General features: G+C 65.1%; 1 protein-coding gene across 1 annotated transcript; it reads right to left on the reverse strand.

Annotated features, from left to right (window-relative positions):
• Window positions 1-184: 184 nt before the first annotated feature.
• On the reverse strand, window positions 185-10,284 carry FSCN1 (fascin actin-bundling protein 1). Its single transcript, XM_035563503.2, has 5 exons — window positions 9,403-10,284; window positions 3,468-3,624; window positions 2,913-3,034; window positions 2,535-2,702; window positions 185-2,408 (listed from the first exon to the last, which is right to left on the reverse strand). The coding sequence occupies exons 1-5, from the start codon at window positions 10,223-10,225 to the stop codon at window positions 2,206-2,208; spliced, it is 1,473 nt and encodes a 490-aa protein (XP_035419396.1). The 5' UTR covers window positions 10,226-10,284; the 3' UTR covers window positions 185-2,205.
• Window positions 10,285-22,728: the final 12,444 nt, after the last annotated feature.

Below are 22,728 nucleotides of genomic sequence, written 5' to 3' on the forward strand. Positions count from 1 at the left end.
CGGAAGCAAGTCTTCTTTTCCCACCGCACCACCCACGACATTTAGAGCCAGCTCGATCTTTGGGACGCTCTTTGGCCGGCCCCCAAATGCTCTCAAGCCTCTGTGCATCGAGTGCCCCCAGATCGCTGTCCCCAAGCCCGGCCATCGCTGCAGCCCCCCGACAGACCACGCACCACCGCTCGGGTCCGAATGCAGGTTCTTTTTATTCATTTTTCTCCATTTGAAGCTAGTTTTCTTTTAAGTTATACAAATGGCACTTACAAAAAAATAATAATAATTAAAAAAAAAAAAAAAAAACGAACGAACCCCAAACTTAAATTTCAGAGTGAGATGTTTTCGGAGAGTCACGACACCCGAGGAGAGGAGACGGGGGGGAGATGTCGACCTAGCGTCACACGGGAGAAGCCGGAGCGGGAGGGACACGGATTGAACTGCGACTAGGGCCAGGGAGGAGGGGAGACAGCGGGTGTGAAGGCCAGCAAAAAGTGTGTGCCAAGTCACAGGGTCGCTCGGGGCTTCATCAAGACACTTGGTTCCTTCGAGAGGCACCTTCGGCCCCGGGCGGGCGAGTTTTCCAGGGCGCCTGGCTGGGAGCCCAGGTAGGGCCCCGGCGGGGACCCCGTGGCGGCGAGGGACCCGTCTGCGAGCTGTGCCCTCGCCGGGGACAGGTCGGTCGCTCTCTGAGCTGAGAGTTTAGCACCAAGCTCCCGCGGAGGCTGTCCCTAGGACAGCAGCACGGCTTTAAGGCTGGCGAGCCCCGAGCTTGCGGCAGGCACCGGCCTCGTCTTGGCACAGCGGTGACGCCGTGAGCACCCTTGGCGTGGGGCGAGGGGCGCGGGGAAAAGGCTCCGTGGTGTGGGGAGCGGCCACCCGAAGGATAAAAGTGCCTTTCAACACCCTCGAGGACACTTCAGCATCACCCGTCACGAACGCTCACACCGTTACACGCTAATGCAGACCTAGTACAGACAACAGCTGGTAACACAGTGCCATGGAGAGCATATATAAATAGATACTAACAAAAATACTGTTTTGGTCATTATTTTTTTTTTCTTTTCTGCTTCCAGTAAGGACGAGATGGCATGCTGGCGAAGCCGAGGTGCCCCGCGGGCTGGTGGACCAGGAGCTGCCCCTCCTCGGGGGCGCTTCCTAAATCAGCGGTGGGCATCCAGGGATGCGCTTCGCTGTTCCAGTATTTGTATGAGGAAAAAAAAAAAAAAAAAGAAGAAAAAAAAAGAAAAGAAAAAAAGTACTGAGCAAATATCACTGTGCAAAGTTTGCTAAGGAACTTTTCTATTCTGTAAACTGAAAGCTGCAGCTCTTGCCTCCAGCCGGCGCCCGGGGGAGGCTGTGCCCGTTGGAGGGGTACATGGCCCCGCACGCTGATGGGGACGGGGGGGCCGGCGCTGGAGCCCCCCCGGTGCGGGTTTGCTCCGTGTGTCCCCACCCCGACCTCTGTCCCCTCCTGGGCACCGCAGCTCCTTTGGCACCAGGGCACCGCGAGGGGCAGGGACGACCCAAGGAGGAGGAGGAAGAGGAGGAAGAAGAGCGCAGGGTGGCAGCGAGATGAATTTCTGGGGCTTTCCAGATGGGATCACCCCAAAATCGATTCCAGGTGTGCCACCTGCACAGCTGGGGAGGGGATCAGCTTGCTGGCCCTACTGCAGCACGTAAGGTCACCTCTCGTGCCTCAGCTGGGGACAGGACAGCGGAGGGGTCTCCACTGGCTTGGATTGGACGGGGACCGTGGGGACCCTGGCAGTGCAGGGTGAGGTGGCACCGGCACTGCTATGGAGAGGAGAGCACGGAGATGACCTTATTCCCTTTTTTTTTTTTTTTTTCCAGTTGCAGAGAGGAAAGTAAACTACTGAGGTGATGCTCGGGGCCAGGACGGGGTACGGCAGCCTCCGAGCTGAGCGAGGCCGGGGCAAGGAAGGGTCCTCGGCAGCCCTCCAGGTGCAGGTGGCAGCACCGCGCGCTGCCGGGTGACTTATCCAGTTCTCACGGGGATGAAGGGGGGGGGACCCACCTCCGACACAAGGCGCTGGGCTCTACGGCGGGAGGGGAGGGCAAGCCAGTCTGAAAATCCTTTTACAGAGAGGAGAAATTCAAAACAAAACAAAACCGAACCAAAAAAGAAAAAAAAAGAAAAGAAAAAAAGACAGGGGAAAGGAAAGTTGGCAATGGGAGGTACGCTAAAGTGCATTAATATTCCCAGAGGGTGGAGGCGTCAATGGCGTCGGCGGATGCCTTGAGGACCCCGGCATGGTCGCCCTTCAGGTATTTGCCATTGATTTTGATGGCCACTTTGTTATAGTCGCAGAACTCAAAAAAGAAGTCCACGGGCGTGTCGCTGCTGCTGGTGACGGACGACTCGCTCCCCACCATCCAGTACTTCCCGGTGGCATCTGTGGGCAGAGGGGACCCCGTGAGCTGCCACCACCGCGGGGACCCGGCCCCAACAACCCCCCAGCGGCGGTGACCACGGGGATGGGGACGTGCACGGAGCCCCCGGCCCGAATCCGTGGCCTCACCTTTGATGTTGTAGGCTCCATCGTTGAACTCCAGCTGGAAGACGTCGTAGGAGGAGCGGTTGGAGTCCAGGGTGCCGGTCACCTTCCGGCAGCCGATGAAGCCGTGCTCGCCGCGCAGGACGATGATGGGCCTGTTGATCAGCTTCATCACGAAGTGCTCCGTCTCGCCTGCGCCGGAGGGGAGAGCAGCATGAGGCCCTGGGGACACGGAGCCTGGTCCCCGGGAGGGCACCCAGCGGCGAGGAGGGTGCACGTGCCCCCGCTATTTCTCACCCACCCCAAGCATCACGGGGGTGAGGTGCCAAGCTTGGGGACACCCCTGATCCCATCCACGCTGCCGTCCCAGCCCAGGGCTGGGGTCCCCACGGGGTCCCTTACCCGCTGTCTCCATGGAGGCCGCCAGCTGCCCGTTCTTCTTGGCCGTCACGTACTTGCCGTTGGCGGCTTTCAGGGTGATGCGCTTGTCGCACCACTCGATGTCGAAATAGCAGCTCGCGTTCCTGCGGGGGCACAGCGTGCGGTCAGGGGGACGTGCCAGATCGGGGACCCCCCAAAAACACCACCCCCCGTGAGTTCAGAAGCAGGGTGTCCTGATCCAGCTGGGTTTTGCAGGACGAGGGAAGCTGCAGCATCCGCCCGGGTTAAGCCCTCCGCCCCCGGCTGTGGGGACAGGGAGCTGAAGGCACTTTGGGGCCTTTCCGCCCAGCTCTCGGCTGGCTCCAGCAGCCGGCTCTAAGTGCAGGGTAAGCGTTTTGGCTGCCCCAGCCTGCCGGGAAGGATGACGTGGCCCAAGGGACTTCCCAAGCACTGCGGGGGCGAGCCCAGGCTCAGCCCCGGCTCTCCAGGGAATTCGCTGGGGAGCATTTTGGGGCGAGCCCCTCAGAAACGCGAGCGGGTCCCCAAAGCGGCCGGGGGCGCGAGGCAGGGACTCACTTTGTGGAGGCGGTGGACTGGATGCCCCCGTTGGAGGTGAGGGTCCAGTATTTGCCCGTGTAGGTCCTGAAGGCGCATTTCTTGGTGTCCTTGTTGATCTCCAGCTGGTAGGTCTCCTGGTCGCCCTCCTCGTCTTGGTTGGCCGAGAGGTCCATCCCTGCGGGATGGAGACGGAGGTCAGGGGGTGCCGGGGGGAGGATGTCACAGGGACCCCAACCCATGGAGACCCAGCTGCTGGGGCCATGACCGGCTCTTGCTTCAATTTGGCGACGCCTGAACACGTGGCCTCCCCTGTGACATTTGGGGTTCAAACCCAGGTTTCCATTTGGGTGCTCAAGGAGAGGGCCAGAACCCAGCGCTGCAGCCTGCGTGGAGCCAGCCCCAGCCCCAGCTCAGGGCTCTTGGGCTCCAGCACAGCAAAACGAAGACAATTTTGGGTATTTTCACATGCAAAAGGGCTGTAGGTTGTTTTTTAGTTTGTTATTTGTTTTCCAGGAGGTGAGAGCCGGGTTATTCAAGCCCTTAGCCGAGGCCGCTGTGCCACCGATGAGCTCCCTGCTCACCTCTGTGGCCACAACCCGGCAGCCGGTGGCTGCCCCCATCCTGGGCACCATTTTCAGACTGTTTCGGACATTTTGGAGCTTATGGTGCCTCACGGTGGGGTTTCCCCTGGGCCAGGGACCCCACTCACCCCAGCCCTGCCGAGCTGGATGCGGCCGGCCCCGTGGCCACCGGGTCTGGTGCCAGGGCCACCGCTGGCCCCTGGCCACAAGCACATCTGCCCGCAGGCGCTCAGCCCAACAAACCTGCTTAGTCAGGGCTGCCGGGGCCAAATGCTGGGAGGCAGAGCTCTCCAGCTTGGCGGGTTTTTTGCCTAAAAATACTTTTGGGATGGGAGTCACAAGCCATAGCTTGGAGCCGAAGCGGAGCAGCCGAGCTGGCCGGGTTGGGTTTCGGGGAGGGAGCTGGATGCGGCCCCTTCCCCGGGAGTCCTGCTGGCTGCACAGGCTGGGCTGAGCTTTTCCAAGCTGAAAATATCCCCTTCTCTGCTCTGTTTCATGAGTGTTATGGGCTCGAGGCCCATCGTGCACCCAGTCCCTGAAGGCACGCATGGTGCTGGTGCCAGCTCCCGGCACGCAGGGCAGCCCACAAGGTGCTGGAGGAGGAGGCGCCACCTCTGTAGGGGCACCCCAGCACCAGCCGGCTCTCGGCCTTTGAAATGGAAATGCCTTCCCCCAAAGCTGTGTCAGACACGGCTACCTGGTGGCCTCCTATCGCTGGATCTGCATCTCCAAACCCTCCGTGCAGGGCCCCGCCAGACGGGCAGGATCTGCTGCTGCCGGAGCAGCCGGGCTTTGCATATCAGCCTCCCACCCCCCCTTCTAAAGGGATTAGGCTTTGAAGGCTTTTCTTTGTAGTCTCTAATCTTATCTCCCGTGCCCAAACTGTCCTGTCACCTCCACAATGCTGCCCATTTGCGCCACCTTCTCCCCATCCAGGGGTCCCCCAGCACCTCCCCAGGGCTCTGCTGGCTCCCAGGACTCCATCCCAGAAAAATGGGGGGCCAAGCATGGGGCAGAGCTCGGGGCTGGCTCAACCATCACGGTGCTGCCAGCAGCCCCGCTCCCGGCCCCATCCCCATGTGCCGAACCCTGCCTGGTGCCACGGGGCCGGGTTTTTGCTCCCGGGGAGGAGCAGGACGTAGCGTGGCAGCCCCGCGCTGCCCCGCAGGGGCTCGGAGGAGCCCGCGCCGCACGGTGGAGGGGGAACATTTGGTTTTGATTTTGCACTCCCGCTGGGAAGGCAGCGCCAAGCCCAGCTGCTTGCAGCCCCACGCTGGCTCTGCTGAGAGTCGTGTAACCGACAGCCGAGCGCCGGCCAAGAAAGCCTTTGTGAGCAGAGGCTGAGCCCTGCCCGGGCGAGCCCAGTGCCTCCCGGCACGGCACGAGCCCTGCTTCAGCCTCAGCAGGCGCTGCAGCGCCCAGTCCCCGATGGGACACTGGGGACAGGGACAGCTCACCCCGCCAGCTGCATGCCCAAGCCCCTTGGGGTGATGGCGTTCCCTCCATGCCACATTTCCTTGTGAGCTCCTCGGCCTGCAGACGCAGCACGGAGCCTGGGAGATGCTGCAAAGCACCACGGACGGGCCAGGGATGGAGCAGGCGGGTGCCACGCCATCGCCCCCGGCACGGCGAGCCCCGCGCTCCCACCTGGAGCAGGGATTTTGGGGAGGTTTTGCTTTATCCGGTGCCAGGCGGGGGAAGCGGCTGCGCCTCGCGGGGCCCGCCGGCGAGGGGGGGGGGGTCTCCCACCGCCCCCAGCCCGACAGCGGCGCGGGGTTGGGTTACGCCGAGTCAGCAGAAAGGAATGCAATTATGGGGAGGCTTCAAAGGGCTGTAACTGAGCCCGAGCTGAAGGTTTGGGGGTCAGGGCTGGAGAAACGCGGGGAGGAGCTGGGAGATGGCGGGATGCCGGCCATGTCGCCCTCGTCGTGTCCCCCTGTCCTCCTCCCAGCCCGGCCACGTGTCCCCCGCTTTCTGCAGCCCAGGGCACCCGCACCGCCCTCCCGCAGCGCCCGGCCGCGGTGGCTGCTGCAGGCAGGCTTTAATTAACGCTCCTGGTAAAGTCAGTCTGGAGCCAGCGTGCCTCTCCCTGACCTTGCCAAGGCTGCTAATTACAGCTGGAGGCAGGAGGGGGCTGAGCACGGGCCGGAGGGCGGCGCTTCGGGGGGGGGCGAGAGGCGCGCCGGTCCCCCCCAAAAAATCCCTGCGTGGGTGCCCTGCAGCCTGGGAGAAAACCAAGGGGTTGCTGCGGGGACCTGTGCACGCGTCTGCCTGGGGATGGGGCGGAGGCTGGAGGTGAGCGTGGGTGCAGGAGCAGGAGCACATCCCATCCATCGAGTCCTTGTGCCCAGCCACCATCCGGGCATCTCCTTCAGGCGGGCTTATGCTACCCCGGGAAGGCAAACCAAGCCAGTTTTTGTCCAGGAAAAACAGCCTGGAGAGCTCACAGGGCTGCCCGAGCACCTCGGGGCGCAGCTCTGCAACAGGTCACGGGCAGGGGTGAAACCCAGACCCCCCCCCCTAAATCCTCCCCTACACTCATCCTCTTCCTCCACAGCATCCCCCAGCCCCAACACACCACTCGGTGCCCCCAGCTGAGACCCTGCCACCGTGACCCACGTGTCCCCAGCTCCAGCCAGGAGCTGCTCCTCATCTCGACCTGCTTTGTGCCTGCAGCGGGGGGGCAGCCCCTCCTCACCCCCCCTGCCCATCCTGCGTGCTGCGGGGGGGCTCCCCCTGCCCCCTGGACCCCCCCCTCCCCAAAAACGCCTCGCTTCCGAGCACCTCGCGCCCTCTCCCCCCTCCCCGGCCCAGGCGCAGCTCCCCGGGCAGGGGGGGCTGGCAGGGGCGCAGCGAGCCCTCGGGGACCCTCCTTGCCACAAAGGGCCCTTTGTTGCCGCAGCCATTCAGCAGGGGAAGGAAGCTGCTCGCTGCTCACAAACACCCCGGCTCCTTTTTGAGGTGCAGTGGGGCTCAGGACCCCCAGGGGCACAGCCACAATTTTTGCATCAATTGTGGCGCTGGGAGCCGCGGGGCCACCCCCAGCCCCAGGCACCCACCTCATGGCGGGGGGGGGGGGGGGGGGGGGTCACAGCGTCCCCAGCACCCCACACATGGGGGACAGTGACACCGGCCATCCCAAGGATGAGGCTCCAAGCCAAACTGAGCACCACCGAGGCGCAGCGAGCAGGATGCAGCCGCATTCCCCATGCCCCATCCTGCTGCTGGGGGAACGGACAGACGGACACCATTTGCCCGTGTCCCCCCAGGGCTACCAGGGCTTGAGGGGGGACAAGAAATGACTGCAAATGCTTCCTTGGCCAGGTGTTTTGGTGGCTGCCTGCCCATTACCCCAGGGACCTTTCCTGCCAGGAGGGCAGGGGCAGCCCGGCGGAAACCCAAAAGGGACCCGAGCCAGGCGGTGCCGCTCCCAGCGCCACGCAGGATGAGCTCCCTCCGCTTCCGCAGGGAACGCGGGCGCTTGGGTGGCTGCAGCCACCCCCCCCCCCCCCCACTCCCCGTTCTCCCCTTGTGCCCCCTCCCCTCTTTATTTCTCTTGGAGAGGGCCCGTGCACAGCGGGGAGACCCCTGTTGCCGGGGAGATTTGGCTCCCCCCTCTCCGCAGCACACAAAGCCGGGCGGCTTGGCGAGCGCAGCCCCCTCTCCACGTCCCCCAGCCCTGCACCTCGCCCCACATCTGGTTTTCCCATCTCCGGTGACAAAGGGCTGCAGCAACCCTTCCCCCACAGCGCTGCGGCAGCTTCGCGCCGCCATCGCCATCATCGCCATCCTCCTCCTCCTCCTCCTCCTCCTCCCCCCCGAGCCCCCGCGCCCGGGCACGGCTGCCCGTCTCCTCTGCAGCAATCTCTTTCTTTCAGGGAGCCGCTTGGCAGCGCAGGATTTATTCTCCGAAAGGAGAAAGGCTGCAAGGTCGCTGCCCACGCGCAGATAAGGGTTAAGCTGCAACCTTGAAATATATAAATAATTAAAAAAAAAAAAAAAAAAAATTTCCCCCGGTGCTTTTTCACCCAGGCTGTGCCGCGGCGAGGCATGCTCACACCGATCCCGCGCCCGGCGTGCGCCGGCCTGACTTGGCACGCCGGCGACGTGCCCCGCGGCTCCCACGCTGCGGCTGCTCCAGCATCTCCCTGCCTGCCGTGGGCTCGTTTTTTTTAGGGCATGGTGCTTCTCTGCGTGCGCCCCAAAGCCCCTCTCCGAACCCCGAAGGTGGGATTTGGTCCCGCCACCCACCCACCAGGCGCGGGGCCGGCCGCGCTTTGTGCTCGACGGTGGCCTCGTGCCCGGGGAGCGGCGGCGCGCGGCCACACGGATCGGGGCACGCGGTGGCTTCGCCCACGGGACGAGGGGACGTGGGGACGTGGGGGCGGGTGAGAGCGGTGGTGGCAGCACCACGGCCGCTTTTGTGCCGGCTCCATGTAGGTCACGTCCGCCCCGCGCCGCCGAGAGATTCGGCGAAGCCATTTTATGGACTGCTGCCAGCGCCGGGGGGGGGGGGGGTGGTGGCACCCACACCCCCCCCCATTTATCAGGGGGGCACAGCCCCACGCGGGGGGCACCGCAGACCCCCAGGGCCCCGCACTGCGTGGCCCAGAGATGCTTGGGGAGGGGGGGGGTTGGGAAGGGCTTTGTTGGTGAACAATGAGCTCCGGAGGAAAGGAGGCGGTGGATGGCTGCTCTGCCTCCTCCCCAGCAATGGAAGACCCCAGGAACCCCCCCCCGATCCCCTCTGACCCCCAGGCAGCCCCTCAATGTGTGCCCCCCCGCCCCCCCAGGGCACCCCAAGGAGGCGACGCTGCAGGGATGGGGGTGCTGGAGGGGTGGGGGGGTGCAGGGGGAGGGAGAGGGATGTGGGAGGGGGCTGGGGCAGGATGTGGGGGGGGCGGGGGGAGGGACCCCAGGGAGCCATGGTGGGGGTGCTGTGGGGAGATGGGGGCTTCAGGGAGGCATGCGTGGGGCTCAAGGGGGGAGAGCCCCTCACATGGCGATGGCGGAGGGCTGCAGGGGGTACCCTGCGGGGTCGCTGCTGCCCCAAGGGGGGGCTGTCACCGTGCTGGGGGGGTGCAGGGGGGGCACCACGGAGGCAGCGATGCCCCAGGGATGTGGGGGTGCTGAGGAGGAACGATGCTGCGGGGATGCAGGGAGCGGGGTCACGGGGCCGTGCCCATGGGGGCGACAACTCCCGAGGGATGCAGGGGATGGCGAGGAGACGGTGCCGGAGGGCTGGGGGCTGCGGGTGATGCCGAGAGCACCGCGGGGGCGCACCGCCCCATGTCCCCATCCCTCTGTCTCCATGCCCCCATCCCTCTGTCTCCATGCCCCCATCCCTCTCCCACCGCGTCCCCATCCCCTACCTTGCCGGGTGGAGACGTTGCGGTCGTTCCCGGCGCGCAGCACGACCTGCGGGCAGCTCTGCTCCAGGGCGAAGAGCTCGTCCTTCCCCACCTTGCTGCTCTTGCCCGCCTTCAGGGTGCCGCTGGGCCCCGACGGGGCGAGGTAGCGTCCCTCGCCGTCGCGGAAAGCCACCTTCCCGCAGCGGAACTCCAGCGTGAAGGCGGTGCCGGGCTCGGCGGCGGGGACGAGGCGGCCGTCGCAGCGCAGCAGGCGGTGGTCGCAGCTCTGCAGGCTGTAGCGCTGCTCCACGAAGAGCAGGGTGATGAGCGCGTCCACGCCCCACGGCACGTCGCGGTCCACGGCCAGCTCGTCGCGGCGAGGCCCCAGGTGGGCGTAGCGCTTGCGGGCCAGGCTGTAGAGGTTGGCCTGCGGGTGCATGGCCAGGTGCACGCTCCACTTCTCGGCCGCCGAGACGGCGGGGGCGAAGCACGACAGGCGGTCCTCGGTGCCGCCGAAGAAGCGGCGGTGCGGCTCGGACTGCAGCGACCAGCGCCCGTCGCCGTGGGCCACCACGAGGAAGCGGCAGTCGGGGCCCGGCTCCTCGCTGTCGCAGCTCACCCGGCCGTCCTTGTCGGCCGCCAGGTAGCGGCCCAGGTGGCTCTTGAGGAGCACGGCGCTGGAGTCCTCGCCGTCCTGCTCCAGCGTCCAGATCTGCTTCTTCTTCATGCTGGCGGCCGAGGCGTTCACCTTGAAGCCGAAGGCCTCGGCCGTCAGGTACTTGTTGCTGCAGTTGATCAGCCCGAACTGGATCTGCACCGGCTCCGCCGTCCCGTTCGCCGTCATCCTGCCGCCGCCGCTGCTGCCGCCGCTGCCGCCCCAACGCCGCCTTTTATATGGCCCCGACGCCGCCTTTTATACGGCCCCGCCGCCTTTTATATGGCCCCGCCGCCGCAGCGCCGCCCCCGGCCCCTCCGAGCCCCCGCCCCCCCTGTGCAGCCCCCTCCTGCCTCGCAGGGACCCCCCCCTCTCGTTGCAGGAGCCCCCCCCCCCCAAAAAATTGCACGCTCCCTCCTTGCACAGCGAGAGCCTCCTTGTGCGGCGGGACCACCCCCCCCCCCCCCCCCCCCGCTGCAGGAACACCCCCCTGCGTGGCAAAGCCCACCCTGTGCTGCAGGAACACCTCGGCGTTGCAAGACCCCCCCCCTCATCTCAACAGTCCTCCGTCCTGCAGTGCCCCCCCCCCCATAATGCAAGACCCCCTCAGCACTGCAAGACCCCCTCCTCGCAATGCATGAGCCCCCCCTTGAAAGGCAGGATCAAACCCACACTGCACAGCACCCCCCTGCATGGCAGGACCCCCCCCCACAAGCATTGCAAGACCTCAGTGTGTTGCAAGACCCACCCCCCCCCCCATTATAAGACAAGACTCCCCCTTGAATTGCAAGACCCCATCTCCTTGCAAGACTCATCCTACATTGCCAGACACCCCTCCCCAATTATGTGCCCCCCCCCCCCCCCCCCCAACCTTGGCCATGCTGCAGGGCTGAAGGACAGCAGGGAGAAAGGGGGGGCAGTGCTGTGGCCCCCAACCCCACCCCAGCCATCTGAATGCCCCGTGCCAGGCACCCAAGGCTGGGGGACCCCCAATTTCCACCCCACCCCCCCCCGCAGAGCCGCTGTGAGCAGGGGGTGGCAGAGGGCTGGGGAGGGGACTCGGTGGGTGTCCGAGTGCCGATGTGGCCCCAAAGCCGTGCTGAATCCCACACAGGGACGTGGCAAAGCAGGGGGACCCCATGGGGGGGTCCCTGTGTGTGCACAGGGCCGTGTTTGGGGGGCACGGTGGGGAGCGGGGTGGCAGCGGTGCCGCGGGGCAGAAAATCGGAGGAAAACGGAGGGATGTGGGTGTTTTCCAGCCGGATCAGGGAGCTGAACTGGGCTGGAGCGGGACAAGGAGCCGCTGGCACAATCCCCAGGAACGACTGCACCCACCCCCACCTCCACAGGCCCCCAGGCTGCACTGGTTTTGCACTGGGCGTACTGGTTCCAGCAGCTCCTCTGCCTGCCGGCTGCACCCAGCCGCCCGCCCTGCCCGGGGGCTGCTGGCACAACCCCCCGGGGCAGAGCTGGAGCCGGGATCGGTGCAAAGGGGGTTTGGTTCCCATCCAGTCTGCTTGTCTTCTCTGCTCCTGCCCCTGCCCCTGCCCCTGCCCCTGCCCCTGCCCCTGCTCCTTCCCCTGCCCCTTCCCCCGCCCCTGCCCCTGCCCCTGCTCCTGCCCCTTCCCCTGCCCCTGCCCCTGCTCCTTCCCCTGCCCCTTCCCCTGCCCCTGCTCCTGCCCCTTCCCCTGCTCCTGCCCCTGCCCCTTCCCCTGCCCCTGCCCCTGCTCCTGCCCCTGCCCCTGCTCCTTCCCCTGCCCCTGCTCCTTCCCCTGCCCCTGCCCCTGCCCCTGCCCCTGCCCCTGCCCCTGCCCCTGCCCCAAATCCAGCTCGCTTGCAACCAGAAGCAACCCCACGGCCGGGCTGGAAGCAAAACCCTCCTTCTCCAGCGAGGCAGGGGTGGTTTTTCTCCTTCTTGCCCTGGCAAGCAGCAGCAGCAGGACGTTAGGACCCGGCCGTGGGGGCCGTGCAGCTGCCCAGGCCCGCAGCTGCCTCCTCCTGCCGCAGCGGGCAGATGGTGCGAGGCTGGGAAAGAAGCGGCCTTTCTGCTCAGCAGGGGGAAAAAAAAAAAAAAAAAAGGCAATTATGCAGGGAAAAAAAAAATAATAGAGTTTTCTCCCCAGCGCTGGCTGGCACTGCCGGCTCAGCGGGGCAGAGGGATGTCCCCGGGTGTCCCCAAGGGGGACTGGTGCCCCCTGGCCTGGGGGGGTGCAGCGTTCAAACCGTCTCCCACGAGCTGCTGTGCGTGATGGAGCAGGAAGAAAGGCGCTGCCGTTCCCTCTCTGTATTGCATTTGCAAGCTGCTGTGACCGAGAGCTGCTGAGGCCACAGGAGCTCATCCCCGGCCCCGGGATGAGGCCATAAACGATGGGGGGTTTCTGGAGCATGGCCACTGACCCTGCTGGGACTTCCCACAAAGCCCAGCTTGGGGAAAAGCCCAGAGGAAAAGCCCAGCCCTGGTGCACGCGGGTTGGGGCCTGGCTCCCATCCTGCCCTCGCTTTTTTGCACCTTCCTCAGGTGCTTTTCGCTGCGGCTCGGCTTCGCCTGCAGAAAGTCGCGGAGCTTTTGGCCCGGCTGGTGAAATCGGGCTGAACACGGGGCTTGGGGACAGGCATGGGGGCAAGGAGGGCTGGTTTCACCCCCTGGTGTCCCCTTGCTTGGTGAGGAGGTTGCAGAGCCCTCGCACCCTCCTTGTCCCTGCTGGAAGGATTTGGGGGGGGGCATTGCTGCAGGGATCAGGTTTGGCTCCTCGGGGACCCGGGGCTGCGCGTGTCCCTCGCAGTGGCAGCGAGGTGGAAGCCCCCTGTCGCAGGTACCCCCCGCAGGGGCTCAGCCGTGGGGCTGGGGCGGGCCCTTTGCATTTTTCCCCGTATTTAGTTCAATCCCGTGGGGCTCGGGGTATTTCTGAGCCGCCCCCCCCCCCCCGGCAGCACAGTGGGTGTCACGCCTTCGCGCACACCCCACGCACCGCGGCACCCGCCAGCAGGGATGTAACGGGCGAGGAGCATCGCGAGCTGGTAACAAACCCAGGAGGTGATTCAGCTCCTCTATCCCAGCGAGATTTCGGGCTTCCCCCAAAGCACCCAGACCCCAAACCCCTGGCAGAGGCTGCGGTTCCTGGCAGTTGCCGGGGGGGGGGGGGGGGGGGGGGACACGGATGGGGACACCCCGGGAGCCCCGGCCTCGCTGCCAGCTGCCCCCAGGAACCTCGGTGGAGGCTCTCCCAACAGTTGGCAGGCGCCCTGGCCTCATTAAAATTGCATTAGGTGGAATTAAGGAAGGGGGGGAAAAAAAAAAAAAAAAAAAAAGCAGCAGCAACAGGAGAACAAAGGGCAGCCCAAAGAGGGGGGGTCCCAGAGCTGCAGGTCGTGTGCCGGGGGCTTCCCATGGGGATGTTAAACGGGAGACAGCGGTGGCAGCGACGTGTCCCCGTGTCCCATGGGGGACGGGGGCATCCCGGCGCATCCCATGGGAGAACATGATTTTGGGGAAGTTAAACGCAGGGAAGGGCCACATTTCTGGCCCGTGGCCATCACCCCTCACAGCCACCAGCTGCTGCAGCCCCGACGGCGGGGTCGGGAGGAAGGGTTTTGTACGGTCCCCATTGCCTCCTGCACATCCCTGTATCCTCCTCCACCAGCCGCTGCAGCGAGGAGCCGGCGCGGAAGAATTTGCAGCGCAGCCGAAAGCGTGCTGCCAGCACCTGCCCACGCAGCTCGCCAAAATAAGCCGGCCCCGACCGCACAGCACCACCGGGCGAGGTGGCCCAGCTCCATCCTGGTGGCATCCTGCAGCCCCAGCACCGCCAGCGCTGCCCCGTCCCGGCCGCAGACCCCACGGATGGGGCTGAGGGAGGTTTGGTGGGCAGAGATGCCCCACTCCCAATCCTGAGGCTGCTCCCTCGGGACTAAAAGCTGGTGGGAGCAGGGCCAGGATGGGGTCCCCGGTCCCCACCCCCGTGCAGCATCACACGGGAGCGGGCGCGGCGCATCCCAAAAGGGGGCCGGGAGGAACGGAGGAGCCTTGGGACGGCTGGAAATGAGTCAGGGCCGCGGGGAGGATGTCGGCGTTTCCTGCCCGGGCCTGGAGGAAGCTGCTGAGGATGGGAGATGAAGAGGAGGAGGAGGAGGAGGGGGCTCGTGCTTGCATTTCCCCAGAGCTCAAGCTTTGGGGCCGGGGCATGGGCACCTTTCACAGGTTGCTGCTGCAGGGGGTGGGCACAGAGACCCCTGTCCCCGCAGAGGCTGCGCCCCATGGGTGTGCAGATTTGTGTGCAGACCTCCCCTGAAGCAGTGAGAGGGCTCAGCCAGGAGGGAAATAGAGGCCAAGCCCCCCCAGGACCAGGGGTCCCCCTCCCAAAGCCCCCCAGAGCAGGGCCCCAGCTCTTTAAGGGTGCAGCCGCCTGTGGCTACGAGCCCTGAGCTGTAAAAGGACCCAGCTGGGAGCTCCCTATAAAGGGCTGGGAGGGGCTGGGGGGCATTTTGCAGCCCATGGCTTGGGGTTTTGGTGAGGTGAGGGGCTGGTTTGGCTGCCTGGTGGGGCTGGGGTTGTTGGGGTGGGTGCAGCAGGGAGCACGGGGACAGGGTCCATCCCGGCACGCAGTGGGGTGGGATTTGGGTTCAGGGAAGGGGCTGCAGTTTGGGGTTGGAGGCGGGGGGGGGCACCAGCTGTGGCTTCCTGAGCCCGGAGATGGCCTTCCAGATGGATAACCCCATTGTGGAGGTGAAAAGGGTCCATTAGTCAGGATTAGGAACGGGGCCTCAGGGATTAGCGCCGCGCCTCCCACCCGGCCTCTGCTGGTTGCACGAGGGGACGGGGCTGGGAAATGGGGGAGCTGGCAGAAAGGGCCGACTCGAGTCCCCAAATGGCTTTATGGCCCCCCCAGGGATGTCAGGTATTGTCTTGTGTGCTTGCAAAACACCCCCCAGCAGAAGCAGGATCCCTCTGGGAGGAGGGTCCATCTGCTCCTGGGGTCACTGTGGGGTTTGGGCTCTTGGACAGCCTGGGAGCCCTTGTAGCCTATTGCCCCTCTCTGTAGGTACATCTGCACCCATTTCTCCTGCACTGGGGCTTTGTGTGTCCCTGGTGGGGCTGGAAGGAGCTGTGCACATGGGGAAACTGAGGCACGGGAGGGCTGAGTGGCTCGCACAGAGGTACCTGAGCATGCAGGGTGCTCTCCAGCCAGGACGTGGCCATCTTCCCCCATCTGGGGGAAACGGAGGCAATTTCTCAGAGCCTGGTCCTGAGCCTCATGTGTGGGCACCCATCTTCCCTGCGGGGTCCCCGTGGTGGGATGGGGACCTGCAGTTCGGAGCCATGAGTTGAATTTTGCCTTGCTGGGGAAGAGCAGGGGCTGGGGGGGCCTTCTCTTGCAGGAGCGAAGGCTTCACCTCCCCGAGTCACGGCACCTCGGGCTGCTCCATGCTTCGTCGCAGGGCGAGCAGCCGTGGGGACACGTCACCCGGGGTGCAGGGGGGCCTTTCCCTGCTTTTTCAGGGTCTGGCTGCAGGGAGGCCCCCGGGAAAGCAGGAATGCGGGCGGAGGGGCTGTGCTGAAACCCAAAACCGCCTCGCAGGGGCCCTGGGTCTGCGCATCCGGCCCCGCGCCGCTGCAGCTGGGAGGCCCCCGGGCTGGCTGGGGAAGGGGCTGCAGCTCCACCACCGCTGCTGCTGCTGCCCGGCGGCCCTGCCGTGCCCATGGGGATGCACGTGGTGTTCCTGGCTTGCAGCATCACGCAGCCCTGCCTTAACGAAGGTGCTCGGCTGGCAGCCAGGAGAATAAAGCCCTGCTGACAGAGGTCCTGGGTGAACACGCAGAGCTCAGGAACCAGGCGTATGCATGCATCCAAAAAAACTGTGCTTGAGGCTGGGATTCCAGCAGCCAGGGAAGGGACGGGGCCCCCCGCAGATCCCATGGGGTGAAGTGGGGGTGGCTGCTGCTTTGCAGGGCGCAGCAAGGGCCTGGGTGGGGAGCAGGGGTGACGTGGCGGGACTGGTCAGTTCGTGGTCCCGCTTTGGAGTGTGCAAACCCTTGTGCAACGTGCATGTCTGTGCGTGCAATCCGCCGTGCCGCACGCACCTTTGCGTGCTCAAAGCTGTGTTGTTCACCTTGGAGAGGGCAACTCCTGGTGCAGTGAGCATGCAATTCCTTGTGCAATGTGCATGTCAGGGTGTGCAATTCCTGGTGCAGAAGCCACCTCGGAATTCCTTGTACAACGTGCATGTCGGTGTGTGCAATCCCTGGTGCAGTGAGCGTGCAATTCCTTGGACAACGTGTGTCAGTGCGTGCAATCCCTGGTGCAGCGCGCACCTTGGCGCGTGCACCTCTTTGTGCATTGCACACACCTCGGAGCGTGCGAGTCCCCGGGACGTGTGCACGTCAGCGTGCAGCCCCTGGTGCAGCAGGCAGCTCGGCGCATGACTCTGCGCTGTGCCCCGTGGTGTGCGCACGCTCCTGCACGTCTCGGTGTGCACGCTCCTGCGTGGTGCACGCCCGTGCGTGCTGCGCGGCCCTGCGCAGCGCAGTGTGCATCCCAACACTGCCACCCAGCAGCCCGGCCGCGCTCTGCAGAGGCTCGGGTGGGTGTTGCAGCTTCTGCAAGCCCTGGGCAGGGTGGACAACATGGAGACGAACAAAGGAGCCGGCGGTGGGGGCTTTGCTGCCTGCTCTGGCAGCAGGAGGGTTTTGGGTTCCCTTTTGGGGAGGCTGCGTCTCTCCGGGGCCAATCCCTTGTGTCTGTGCATCGCTGGTGAGCACAAAGCACGAATCCCACAGGATTTGAGCTCAGGGTGGGAGTGAGCATCCCAGCAAGGGGTCTGGGTGCTCCCACACAGTTTGATTCCCCACTAGTGAAGGGGAATCCCGGGCACCGCTGGTGCTCCCTAGCCCGTTCACACTCTGCTGGTTCATCCTGAGCCCAGGTTGCACGAAGTGGCAGCGTAACCACGCCACGGCCCCACCGTGGTACCCAGCATTGGGACTGGAGCAGCCCCACACGTGTCCTCAGGGTTAGCAAAATTCCCAAGTCCCTTTATCTCTCCGGTGAATCATTTATGGGGCCAGGCAGGCTGCACACAAAAACCTCATAAAACCCGGTGCCAGCTGAGCGCAGCGGGTGATGGGTTCCCTGAGTTCCTGCGAGCACCGGGTGCTGCGGGTGTTTCCCTCTGCCCTATGTTGGAAGTGGGTTGCAAAAGAGGGGATTTAGGGCAGGGGGTTTAGGATGCTGGTGGTTCTCAGGGGGGTTGATTTGTCAGGTTTGGGAAAACTCAGCAGTGGGATCCCAGACAAAATCCAGCTGCCGGGGGAGGCGGGGTGCTGCAGTGTCTGGTGCTGCCCACGCGTGGCACGTCCCCTCCCGGGCATGGCAGGGAAGGAGGGGACAGCTCGGGGGTCACCCCGCTGCCAGCCTGGGACCGGGACTTTCTCCCGGTGCTGTCAGCCCCTTGTGTTTCCAGCGGGCTCCCACGCCTGCCCCACGGACAGCGAGCTTCAACCCCCCCCCCCCCCCCAACTCCAGCTGCACCAAGGTGCCCCCGTGCGCGCTCCCACCTCAGCCCCTCCAGCCCGCTTCTTATTTTTATTATTTTGTCCCAAAGTGACGCTTTTGTCACCAAAACAACCACGCCACGTGCCAACCTCGCTGCTTTTCCCAGGCCTCACCCCAGGGCGTGCGTTCCCCGCAGACCCCACGCGGGGCCCTTTGCCCCGGCGGCGGTGGCGATGTCCCCGCTGGGTGCTCCCCACGGGGCTGGGCCGCTCCTCCCCGTCCCCCCCGCGCCGAGGGGAGGAAATGGCTGCTGACGGAGCCGCCAGCAGCAGCCAGCCGGGCTGGGGATGACTAAGTTTGGCAGTGCTACCTGCCGCCTGTTTTTCCTTTTAAGGAGGATTTGAGCGAGAGCCGGCCGGAGCAAATTCTCCTGCAGAACCCAGAAGGGATCCACCCTGACCTCAGGGACTGCCACCGCCGCCTTTGGGGACAGCGGGGACGCGGACGGGAGCAGGGTGGGTGGGTGGCGAGGCGGTGGCGGCGTGCGGAGGCGTGGATGGGCCCCCCCCCCCCGTCTCCCCGTCCGGACGGGGCAGCCGGGTGTTTTCGCTTTCTATTTTAAGGAGCTGGATGCGGCCCCAAGCGGAGGCCTGGCCGCTCCGTGCCACCCGCCTCGGAGGCCACCCCTGCGGCCCCGCGTGGCTTCCCCGGCTGGCTGGTGGCCACGGGGGGAGGCGAGACCCTGGGTGCCCGTCTCATCCCCGTCCCCTTACTCGGCTCCATCATCCCGCACCCTGTCCCAGCCCGGGGGGATTTGCGTGGTGCAAGCTCAGGCTGCGGTTCCCCGTGCCTCAGTTTCCCCTTTGCAGCACCCCTGGGGAGGGCGGAGGGGATGCCCGAGCAGCTGGGACCTGCTGGGCACGTGGGAGCAGAGGGGTCCCCGTCCCGCGCACGGCCCCACCCTGGCTGGAGTTTCCGGGGGGCTTTCGGGGGGGCTGTGGTGGGAACATCCCCAATTCTCCCACCGGCTGGGTGCCTGGTGGGGGGGCTGCTTCTCTGCAGGGAGGCACGTCGCTGCGAAGGGGACAACAACGTGACAGGGGTGGGGACGTGTTTGCAAAGGGACCCGTTGCTGGGAGGTGACGGCACGGCAGGGGACGCGGCTGGCGAGAAAGGCAGAGAGAAAAGCAGAGAGCGGCTGTCCTTCCTGGGTGCCCGTCGGGGCTGGGGACAGGGACGGGGACAGGAGGTGATGCCACCTCTCCCCGGGGTGGCCACCGCGGCCCCCAGCCGGCGCAGGGGGGCCGGGAGCGCGCTCCTCGCGCTGTGTCCTGCATTCTTGGCATTATTCTCCTTTTTTTCCTCCTCCTCCTCCTCCACCCCGGGACGCGCTCTCAAACCTCTCCATTTATGGCCAGGAGGTTAGGTCAACTGGGAGGCTGAGGGACGCCCGGGTCCCCGGGGAGAGGGACGGGGGTCCCGCCTGGGTGACACGGCCACCCCAAGGTGGAGGGGGGGGGGGGTCACAGCTGGGCGGGATGGGGACACCTGGGCATTGCCCCCCGGGACCCCCGCCGCCACTCTGAGGGGCGGTGAGCGGGGTGACCTCCGGGATGCTGGGGGTACCTGGAGTTTCTGGGCAGAAATCAGCCCCCCCAGGGCAGGCAGGGCCCCTCCATCCTTTTCTTTCCCTTTAATTATAAGCTCAGCGCTGCTGGTTCAGGGGCGAGGCTGCAGGGGAAGGCTGGCGGTGTCCTTGGGCCACCGAGGAGTCACCGGGGCAGGGTGAGATGACTCCGAAGCGGCTCCGGATGACGAAACGCCCTGATTCATTCAAATCACTAATATTAAAAATAAATAAATAAAAAATGAAATAAGTGACTCAGCCGGTGGTACCCTGCCATTTGGCGGTGATGGGGTGGATTGCTCAGGGTTAGGTTTTCGGGGTGGGTTTTCCCCCGGTCTCTAATAACACCTCGGGGCGTTGCTGGAGGGAACGGGCTGGGTTTGGGGCACCCAAGGGACCGCGGTGTTGGGACAGCCCTGCAGCTCCCCTGTGCAGGCAGGGCTGGCAGCCAGGGTGATTAAATCCCTGGGACGAGCCAGGATGCTTAAAGGGGGGCACACGCAAGCCCCCCCCCCCCCATCCCCAGGACGTGCTGGGTAGGGAAGACCTCAGCACCTCATTAATAAGGGCGAGATGGATGAGCTCGGTGTGTCCTTTGGTGTCATAACCGGCCCTGCAGCCCCCGTTGCACCCCGAGGCTGCCGATGCCCAAACCCCATCCCCACGGAGCTGGGGGGGGGGGGAACCCCAAAATTTGGCCCCGTGCCCCGTGGGGACCGGCTCATCCCCCCGCAGCTGACTCAGCCGGATGGGATTCCCACAGTTTCCGTCAGGTGCTGCCCGGAGTAAATGGGGAAGAGATTTCACAAGCCCCGGTAATTAATGCTAATTACAGAGCAGCAACATGGGAATCGTTCCTTTTCCCCCGGTGCCCTTCCAAAAATGGCTCTCCGCAGGTGTGGCACCATCCTTCGCCTGTCATTAGGCGCTGCTGCGCCGCGGGGAAGGTGAAGCCTTCAGAGGCCGGGGCTGTGGGAACGGCGTGATGGGGACGGGTCCCCGAGGTCCCTGAGGGCACCCAGCTGCTGGCTTTGGCCGGAGGCAGGGCTCGTGCAACCCCGGGGGAGGGAAACCCATGGGGAAAAATGGTTTTCTCCTCGTCATCCCCCCCCCCCCAAAATGCGCAATATCAGAAATAAGGGGTGGTGGAGCAGGGCTGGCAGAGCCGAGCTCCAGACCCAGCTGCGATGGGATGGAGAAAACCTCCCCTGCCCCAGAAAGGTGCTGTGCATCCCCAGCAGCTGGAGAACCCCTCCCCGTGCCCTCATCCCCCTGCAGGACAGCCCTCGGAGGAGACAGAGCAGGGCGAGGAGGAGGGGAGGGAACCGCGCTGTCCCCTGCAGCCACAGGGACGGAGGGTGGCAGTCCTCCGTGGGGATGAAGGTGAGGAAAACCTTCACAGACGGGTCTGCACCCTCAGACCCTGTCCCCATGGGCTTTTCTGCGGGCTCGGACGAGGGGAAGCGGCTCGGAGGTGAGCCGGTGGCACCGCACAGCACCAGCTGGCGCTGGCATCGCCCTCAGGGGTGGAAATCACCGCCCCGGGTGAGAAACCCTTCTGGCCAGGTGGCAAGGAGCTGGAAGCTGCTGGGGCCACTCTGCTGGTCCTCACAGCCCCGTTGTGTTGTTTAAAATTGGGTTTAGGGCAATGGGATTGGGGTGCCTGTCCCCTGGGGCGGTTGTGCCCTGTTTGAGCGCAGGGGGGAGGTGAAGGGGACGGCGCTTCCCCAGCTGGCGGAGGGCATCCAGGCTGGAAACACCTCTTATTACCCAGGCACGGAAACGGTTTCAAAAGAATCACCCAGAGTTCACAGAAGAGGACATCTGACGGGGATTAAATCCACCCGGAGCCACTTGCTGGGTGGCTTTCCTCCTTCTCCAGCAGGAAACGCTCCCACGGCCGCGGGTGCTGCCGTCCCCGGCCAGACGGGGTGGGGAGCGGGGCTGGCGAGCCGGGAACCGGCCCTACACGCAGCAAACCCAGCCCCAGCGGGGCCCGCAGGGAGGCAGCCGTCTGCGTGGGTTTTGGAATAAGCGTGACTTTGCTGAGATTTGTTTTATTTTATTTTTTTTTTGATGTGTCCAAGCATCGCCCTCCGCTTTCGCATCTCTCCCCTTGCGGTGACGGGAGCCGCTGCCCATCGGCCGGGTAGGCGGGAGGACTTCTCACGCTGCTCTGTCCCGTCGGGGCCGGAGAGGAGGAGGGTGATACCCGAACGCGTGCCAATTCCCCCCGGAACGGCTGCTTTAATGACACGTTGCCGCTAACGAGCCTGCTGGCAGGGCGCTCGCGGAGGGACCTCGCTGGAAAGAGGGAGCGCGGTGCGGCTCCCGGGCCGGGTGTGATCTGACCCGGTGCAGGAAAAGTGTTGGAAACCCCAAAAGAGGCAGGGGATGGCCGATAAATGGCTGGTTTTGGTGATTCCCAGGTGTTGGCTGGGTCGGCGTCGCCTGCGTTTTGAGGCCGGAGCAAGCTGCAGGAGCTGCCTGCTGATGGACGGGTGGAAATTTGCGATGTCCTCCAAGGCAATTCCCCCCCCCGCCCACCTCTGCTGGCAAACCCAAGGGAGAGCAGCCACCCAGGCACGCCGGCGACTCCCCTTTACGGGCTGCTGGACTCCCGGGGGCACCTCCAAACCCCCCGGGGATAAGCCAGCATCACCAGCACCGCGCCACAGCACCGAGCAGGGGGCGGGGGGCTCCTCTCCTGCCCTGCCCCTCGCTCTGGGGGTCCTGCAGGGGTGCATGGGGCAGGGACCCCATGAGACCCTGTCCCCCTGTGCCTGGGGCGCAGGGAGGATGCCGGGCACAAACACGGGGCCGAGGGGAAGGACGGCATCGAGGTGTGTTGTCGGCGCACAGACGGCCGACGGGGAGGAGGAGGAGGAGGAAGGCAGGACGTCGTTCTCCGCCGACGAGGCCCCGGCTGCTCTTTGGTTTCCTGTTTCCGCCGCTTCTTCCCCCGGCCGGGCCCATTGGTTACGCTGCAGCCAGGTTTTGCCATTTAAGGCTGATTTCCCCGGGGCCGCCGGCGGCGCGAGAGCTGCCGGCTCGGTGCGTCCAGCGGCCCCTCGGTGGTCACCGAAACGCACGCCCGGGGAGGTGGGCGAGGACGGGGGACCCCTGCCTTCTGCTCCCCGCCATCCCGTCCTCTCCTTCTCGCTCGGCAGGGCAGGAGGCGATGTTTCCTCCTCTTTTTATTTTATTTTTATTTTTGCAGAGCGCAAAGCCGCGGGAGGAGGTCTGGGTTTGGCTGCGGGGCGATGCCCCGTGTTTGGTGACCCAGCTGGGCAGGAGAAAACCCTTCCTGGCACGGGTCCGGGCAGGGCACCACGGTGCTTTGGGACGTGGTTGAGGTCTCACCCTCCTCCCTGTCCCCCCAGCACCCCTCGACGTGGCTGCCCCGAGGCTTCCTCATTCCCGGCACCGCGGCTGGCTGCTGCCGCTTCCTCTTCTTGCTCGTCCCCCCCCGGCCAAACAAGCCCAGGGCTGGCAGGGAAACCCGACGCACAAAACGATGGCCACGGAGCGGTGTTGGCAGAGCCCCGCGGTCACCGAGACGAGGATTGGGTCAT

Source organism: Cygnus atratus, chromosome 15 (genome assembly GCF_013377495.2).
Source record: "Cygnus atratus isolate AKBS03 ecotype Queensland, Australia chromosome 15, CAtr_DNAZoo_HiC_assembly, whole genome shotgun sequence".
Classification (NCBI taxonomy): domain Eukaryota; kingdom Metazoa; phylum Chordata; class Aves; order Anseriformes; family Anatidae; genus Cygnus; species Cygnus atratus.

Coding starts and splice junctions, on each gene's coding strand:
- FSCN1 (XM_035563503.2), bottom strand. CDS start 10,225: ATGACGGCGAACGGGACGGCGGAGCCGGTGCAGATCCAGTTCGGGCTG. Junction 3,625..9,402: donor CAACGTCTCCACCCGGCAAG/GTAGGGGATGGG, acceptor TCCATCCCGCAG/GGATGGACCTCTCGGCCAAC. Junction 2,409..2,534: donor TGGAGCCTACAACATCAAAG/GTGAGGCCACGG, acceptor CTCTGCCCACAG/ATGCCACCGGGAAGTACTGG.